Genomic DNA, 8,236 nt, shown 5'->3' with positions numbered 1-8,236 from the left:
GCACTCGCCGTATTCAACAAAAATATCCGCATTTATTCCGTGTTACACAATTATTCTTTATTCGCAGCCCGTTTTAATCTTAACGGCGATCTGTCTTGACCTTTTTGTTTTGGGGGTTCATGGGAATTCTGTTTAAATGTTCATAATAACAAACGTAATGTAATTATATTTTGTATTCCTGTAGGAATGGCAGAAAATGCAGAAATGGTATAAGGGTGAATAATTTACCATACATATAATTTTGATGATTTTCTTTCGGAAGAAAATTTTGTCAAATCCAAACATTCCACCTCATAAGGCACCGAAACTAATGACCGAGCGAATTGAAATTTAGACAAATGTCGGACATCTCAACACGTCTCCAAAAATGTCTACATCAATTTGTGTAATATTTATAGCATCAGCATACAATTTGAACCAGATGATGAACAATAAAAATTAAACCTGGCCAGAATGCCTCTTTAGAGAACCAACGTCATACTTTCGTATTGTGTCCATAATCACGTGTGAGACCAATCTTAAATGAGTCGCTAAATTACCGGTGATAAGGGCACTGCGAATAACGTCATTTGTAATTACATGGAGCGATAAACGATTAGCAATGCGCTGGCAGGAAATTCCATAAGACGTGGCCGAAAATGGTGAAGATTTTGCCGCATTGGCAAATATAGGTTAAAATAAGCAACTCCAAAACGGAGAGATGCAGAGCTTACTCTAACTTCGAACTCTTTGGCTGCGAAAGATCGAAATATGTACATTTCTAGTAAGTAGTTCTCTCTGCAACGTTATATATTGAAATTTTTACACATTACAACGGATTTTGAAGGTGGTAGAACCCTTTGTGGTTCGACTCCGGCGGCACCACCGCAACACCTATTTCAACCTAATAACAGCAGTGTTAAGCGCTGCTGTGTTCGGGTTTGAAGGATGTGGTAAGGGAGACAGACTTTTCCGAGGCGTTCCAGCTTAGTCCTCAGGGGTAGCGGCGCATCTGTGGCCGACCTCAGGTAGGAATATCTAATCCTATCTGGGGTTGATTACAGATGTCCATGGGCGGCAGTAGCCACTTACCATCAGGTGGACTGCATGCTCGTCTGCTACTCTTATATTATAAAAAAAAAAAAAAAGTAACTTTGTGTCGCAAGTTACTACAAAACCGAGATCCATCTAAATAAGTTTAATATTTGAAAGTAGAAATACATTATAAATTTTATTTTTATTATTCCTTATTTATTACCATTTTTTTTATAATATAGGAGTAGGACACGAGCATGCAGTCCACCTGATGGTAAGTGGCTACTGCCGCCCATGGACATCTGTAATCAACCCCAGATAGAATTAGATATTCCTACCTGAAGTCGGCTACGGATGCGCCGCTACCCCTGAGGACTACCTACGCTGGGACGCCTTGGAAAAGTATGTCTCCCTTACCACACCCTTCAAAACGGAACACAGCAGCGCCTAACACTGCTGATATTAGGCAGAAGTAGGTGTGGCGGTGGTGCCGCCGGAGTCGAATCTCAAAGGGTTCTACCAGCTTCGAATGTACCCACACATTATTAAATTTTGGATCTTTATATTTCCGTAAACAGCTTAAATGTTCCTTTAATGCAGAGCCCAGATATACTAGCGGTATAATTAATCCCAGACGACTGCAATTGTATTTACGCAGTGCGGTTCTACAATAACCAAATCATTTCATAAAACTTAATTATTTTACGAAATCTAATAAACTGTTGAACCAAGCTATGAGGAAAGATTTACGGTAATTTTATGTTTATGTAGATTGTTGTATGCTTTTAATAAAACGTTTTTGTAAGATATGTGTGTTTTAAGTTCAGTAGTTTTAACGGGTTATTATACATGATTGTGGTATAATTATTATACTTCTTAAAACAATAAAGATAAATGATTTATGAAAAACAAATTTAAAAATACTTCTTTTTTTATAATATTAGTACCCACGTGTTTAAGTACACATTTTTCAGTAAAACAGCTAAGAAACTTACCGTAAATTAAAAAAAAGTTTTGTTCTAGCTGTTCAATATAATTAATAAAAATAAATAACAAAATAATATTCTAGAAATCAAAATAATATTTCCATTAATAACATATTTACTCTATACAACGAAATAAATTAATTCAATCTCACATACATAACAAATGAAGCCAAATATAATTTTAAATAACCACTGAAGATCATATCAAATAACTAATCATAATAATGACAGATTAAAAAGAAATGGAACCGAACACGAAGTTTCCAGGTGCGTTGGGGTCCTCGGTGATGAAGAACTCCTTCCATAGCTCCTGGAATTCATCCCAACTGACAGTAGGTTTGCCCTTGGCCATCTTTTGGAAGGCCGCTGTGGCGTCATTCTTGTCCTTTCCGAAAGACTCGAAGACTGAAGCGAATTCATTAGCATCTATGGCACCATCACCAGTCGCATCCTCGATTTCGAAGATGAACTTGCAGTAAAGGTTCTGCCATTCCAAAGGTGCGGAAGGATTCTTCGCGTACGCGTCCCACATCGCCACCCACTCATCGAGAGACACCTTGCCGTCGTTGTCCTTGTCAGCGTGTTTCTGCAGGCTGTCCCAGATCTTCATCATCGCGTCTTCTGTCTCCTTGTATTTGGCATCACCCGGCTGCCATCCTCTGTGTTTCACTGTGTACTGGGCGCAGAGTTCGAAGTCTTTCTTCTCGATGAAGTTGCTCTTGTCTTTGTCAAAGAACGTCTGGAACAAATGGACGACCTTCTTCCTTCTGAATTCGGAACCCATGTTGGATGTGTTGCGTACGATATCAATACGGTTTTCATTTGACTCTACGCTTTTATACTTTTGGATACCGCATTTGTTATCTTGATACTGCAAATCTGTGTTGTGCATGACGTTAGCGCCGTAGATTTAAATCTACAAATACGCCTTGTTGTGTTGCGTCAACATCAAAATTCTCACTCACTCAATTAAAATTTGCTACGATTAATAATTGATAATTGGTTCCGGAGCAGAGTGTACACATTTACTGTTATTTTTAGTAAAACCTTGACTGAGTTTGTTAGCTCGAAAATTAAAAATTAAATAAATAGGCTAATAAAGTGCACTGCAGCACTGGATCAATAAGTAACAATAAATATATACCCCAGCCCTTCTAAATTTATAGAAAAAGATGACGAGAGGTCAATGAATAGAGATGAAAAAGTAGTCTTAGTAGTATGTATAAAATATTGCTTAATAAGTTGGAGTATGCGTGCAAGTATGTAAATGAGTAAAAACAAAAATTAAAAAATGGACACTTCTTGACTCAAAAGTAGAAGGCGTATCTAGCAATTTAAATCTGTAATCTCCAGTTATCATTCGCTATCTGTCTGCATTGCAGCGTATGTCTAATTTTTGTTGTTGTGTAAATAAGCTGATAATACTATTTGGTGTGTAACAGCAATATACCTCTGAGCTCAGTATTTAATTAGTTTTATACATTTTTAAACAAGACTATACCGCGGAAATGTAGTAGTCTTGCAATGCAGAATATCTATAAACGGTAAATATATTTTTCGAATTAAATTGTGCATATGTCATTACGGATTATGTAAATTGGACTTACTAAATATTATTTACATACACGTGGTATATAAATAACATTTAGTAATTTAAATTAGAAATGAAAAATATTTATGGACAATGACGTTTCCTACATGGGATTTTTTGAAAAAAAGAAAATTTCATGATCTCAGCCTCGCTCATGCGCATATTCATAATCATCACCATCATCATCAACAACCCATTACAGTCCCACTGCTGGGCACGGGTCTCCTCTCAGAATGAGAAGGATTAGGCCATAGTCCACCGTGCTGGTCAAGTGCGAATTGGTAGACTTCACATACCTTTGAAAGCTTCTTTTTTTTTAAGAATAGTAGGTTTACAGGTTTCCACACGATGTTTTCCTTCAACGTTTAAGCAAGTGATAATTAACTTCTAATACGCACATAACTTTAAAAAATTAGAGGTGCGTGCCTGGGTTTTCAACCTCGGCCCCTCGATCAAGTGGCCGCGTTTCTTAACCACAAGGCTATCACTGCTTTCATAATAGAAACTTTCACTGTATTCATTATAGAGAGGGTTAATGATTAGAATCATTCATCATCGTCATCATCATTGCCCCGTTATATTACAAAAAAATAAAGTAGACCCTTTGTGCACAGATGTAAAATAATATAAGAGTATTGTTGTGTAGCTGTTAGCTGCAAACAGATTAAGATCTTCGTAATAGAAATTACTTATATTGAAACATTTTTGGACTCTATCCTATTGCGAGTTGGCTGAAGTTCTCCATTTTACATTTGAACTGCAGGTTAGTGGACTGCAATTGTTGCCACTGAATATATTTTATTTGCAGGGCGTTCATGTATCTTATTGGGCTTATCCGGGCTTAATGTTTGTTTTGACATATTGTAATATAACACTTTATTAAGTTTAAAGTATATTAAACTATTTCGTTAAATGAAATGTGCTTGGCGGGAATATGTATAGATTTCTGATTCTGCTCTATTAGTTTCACATATTAATGACCGTTAGAAATCAGAAGGTCAGCATGAGTCATTCATATACCTATGTAACGCCACCTGATTACAGCCAGAAGGTGGGGAGAACTATAAAGTTTATAAAACCCCTACCACCGACCGTTAAAAATCATTTATCGGAATCATTATTATTATTATCTTCATAAGTGTATACTTCAGAAAAAGGAGCTAAATATAGATGTCATGTCTAAGTACCTACTTGAAAGCCACCTGAAACTACTGTTATTGTAGATAAGTATCACAGATATTATCAGATTATGTACTTCAAAAGTACTTAATAACGTGATTCTCGTAATCTAATATGTACTTGTTTTTAAAATAAAGGTGTAAAAGTGATGTTGCTTGTTATGTTTCTTTCCCGATGTTTCTCCAAAACTTAACTTCTTATTATAGAGTGGTGATCATCCATCTAGTCGCAGAAGTACGCTGCTGAATATTGACCTCTTCCAGAAATGGGAGTTAGCGGAGATCACTCGACTGGACGTTGTCATAATCTTAATAAATAATTAAATGTAAAGTATCACAGAGAGACGCAGCTACCTGTTCCCTGAATTGAATATCTTAAACGCCTCCTACTGCATTAAGGACACCATTGGGGTGTTATTCTTGGAAGTCACCGCGATGCAGCCTCGATACAGGTAATATCTTCAGAAATTAGATTTAAAAAATTAAAATCATTAACTTCACCTGTTTGAGATAAATATAGATTAAGTTATAGATAAATTTAATCCAAATTATTTTTACACTCTTATTCATACACATAATATAATTTCCATTTTAATATACCGATGTGACGTAAATGTTTAAATATCTAGATAAAATTAATCTTAATATTTAGTTACTCGATTCCCTTGATTATTTTTATCACATGTCTAAAATTATTAATTAAATAAAAAGTCTTGCATTTATTTAGTCTACATACGTTTTAATAATATTTTACGTAATATGCTTCCGCCAGGTAATGCAATAATTAAACTTGTTTTGCCTTGCAAAAAAATTGTATAAAATAATCATTTAATATTTGTTCAAAATTTAGTTTATTATTAATTTTGTTACAATATTTCACTAAAGTAAGTTTAAGTTACATCAACTTTTCCATAATCTTAACTTTGACTTAGCCATCAGTATCATGAATTGTACGACTAGAATAAACATTAATTAACCAAGTCTACGAGGAAACTGAACTAAATTTGCAATGAGTTATACTACAGATTGAACCAAACACGAAATTTCCGGGAGCGTTGGGGTCATCGGAGATGAAGAACTCTTTCCATAGCTCCTGAAACTCGTCCCAATTAATAGTAGACTTCCCTTTTGCCATCTTTTCGAAGGCCTCGGCAGCGTTTTTCTTGTTCTTGCCGAAAGATTCGAAGACTGACGAGAACTCATCGGCATCAATCACACCATCACCGCTCGCGTCTTCTATATCGAAAATGAACTTGCAGTACAGACTCTGCCATTCAAGAGGTGAAGAAGGATTCTTTGCGAACTCGTCCCACATCGCCACCCATTCCTCTAGAGACACTTGTCCATCGTTATCCTTATCAGCGTGTTTCTGCAGGCTGTCCCATATCTTCATCATGGCGTCTTCTGTCTCCTTGTATTTGGCATCTCCCGGCTGCCATCCTCTATGTTTCACAGCGTCCTGAGCGAAGAGTTCGAAATCTTTCTTCTCAATGAAATTACTCTTGTCTTTGTCAAAAAACGTCTGGAACAAATGCACGACCTTCTTCCTTCTGAATTCGGAGCCCATTTCAGATGCGTTGCGTTCAGTATCGAAATGATTAGATTAGATTCTGGGCTTTTATACCTTTTGGAGCCCATTTATATCTTAATTCTTCAAATCCGATCATATTATAAATGAAAAGCCGTAGATATGTAACACGTGCCTGAAATTTATTTTAATTTATTGATGCATTAAAATTTAAATTGGAAAGTTAAATGATATTTATTTTATAATCTATATTGTTCGATTGTCGGGTAAAGACTCCTTTATAGCATAACATTTTCTAAATTTGTAACATTTAATTCAATAAAAGTAAACAAAATTACCACGTTATAATCATTGATCTGTGTTTTGGGAAAGTAAACAAAAACGTTCCTTTACTTTTAACTTTGTTATTTGTAGTATTTGTTGCTATAGCGTACAGAGTAATATATACTGTGAAATAATCAAATATCTAGATATCTCTATTACGATTCAAGAGATAGACCCCTGTGACAGACAAACAGACGGGAACGCAGTGGAGGCTTTACTAAGAGTTTTTACCCTTGAGTACGGAACCCTAAAAACATACCACTTATTTCCAACTTGACCATATTCCTTTCTTTTATCTGTCTTTTAATTATCTCTAGCTATCTTATTGCATTAAAGCTTATGATTTCTGTTGCTATGTCATGGATTTATTATATTTTCGCTCACAATATCATTACTATTTACTTGTCCTTTATGATTTATAAAACATTTACTTTACTTTCCCTGCACCAAGTGTCGTAAATAATAAATTATTATTTTTGTTTTTGTACTTGTGTAGGCTTGTTTCTATACCAATTAAAAAAATGGAAGTTGTATAAGAAATTAAGCGTGCCTTCTTGCCGTCTGGGAGACCTTTTTATAATATACAAAACATCTTATAGTAACTAATCACAAAAGAACATTCTAGACTATAAAGTATAATCTTTTCATAGTGCTTGCTGCATTATCAGAAAATAACACGACTTTTTTACTAGATAAGATTACTTGAATGTATGTATGTATTTCTGCAACTCCATATTTAAAATATTTACTTAGTAGGTAATAAAATATATAAATATGTAGGTGGAATATATACCTACATAGACAGACAGACAATTTACTTTAGGTAAATAAAATCAGAGAGTATGCATTATTTCATTTCCATTTTTTAAGTTTCTCATGTTTACACTCTGTTGAATGTTTAAGTGTAGAATGTTTAAATGTCTCATGTGTAGAATGTTTAAAGGACAATGCCCATGAAAGTATGGACCGCCGTCCAGAATTGCATCAAATTGAAACTTGTTGTGGACGATGTATAATTAACCAAATACTACCAATAATTATTTTTTAGATCAGCACCCGGGTTTCAAAGTTATTTACCGAAATGTTACATAACCTCAAAATCGAAAATATGATTGATTCGGTTTTAACTGATAGTAGGTACCTATAATGTAGTTCGATTAACATATTCCATTTACTTTTAAAGGTAGTAGGTAAAAAAACCTAAAATAATCCTAAAACCCTAAAATAATGAATTCCGAGTATAAAATACCGCCATTTTAATTTTTAAGAACAACAATCAACATTTCGTCTTATTTTATCTTAAATGGAATCCTCTGTTCAAAGAAACTATTCTGATCGACAAACTATGTTAAAAAATCAAAAAAATATTTTAATATTACTTTCATTTTGACGCATGAGAAAAATCATTAGTCAAAACACTAGTAAATCTTATTGAATTCCGAGTATAAAATATAGCCATTTTCATTTTTAAGAACAAAAATCAACATTTCGTCTTATTTTATCTTAAATTGAATCCCCTGTTCATAGAAACTATTCTGATCGACAATATATGTAAAAAAATCAAAAAATAATTTTAATATTACTTTTATTTTGAGGCATGAGAAAAATCAGTACC

General features: G+C 34.3%; 2 protein-coding genes across 2 annotated transcripts; both read right to left on the bottom strand.

The window, feature by feature from the left end:
* Positions 1-2,077: 2,077 nt before the first annotated feature.
* Positions 2,078-2,803, bottom strand: LOC140754037 (calexcitin-2-like). Its single transcript, XM_073088943.1, has one exon. It carries the CDS (start codon positions 2,782-2,784, stop codon positions 2,233-2,235), a length of 552 nt encoding a protein of 183 aa, XP_072945044.1. The 5' UTR covers positions 2,785-2,803; the 3' UTR covers positions 2,078-2,232.
* A 2,948-nt stretch (positions 2,804-5,751) lies between these two features.
* On the bottom strand, positions 5,752-6,336 carry LOC140754065 (calexcitin-2-like). The gene has a single exon (XM_073088976.1). It carries the CDS (start codon positions 6,334-6,336, stop codon positions 5,752-5,754), a length of 585 nt encoding a protein of 194 aa, XP_072945077.1.
* Between the last annotated feature and the right edge of the window lie 1,900 nt (positions 6,337-8,236).

Source organism: Epargyreus clarus, unplaced genomic scaffold, assembly GCF_041222505.1.
Source record: "Epargyreus clarus isolate Ecla_fem2 unplaced genomic scaffold, WU_Ecla_fem_2.2 ptg000027l, whole genome shotgun sequence".
NCBI classification, from domain to species: Eukaryota; Metazoa; Arthropoda; class Insecta; order Lepidoptera; family Hesperiidae; genus Epargyreus; species Epargyreus clarus.
This window is presented reverse-complemented; position numbering and strand designations above follow the sequence as displayed.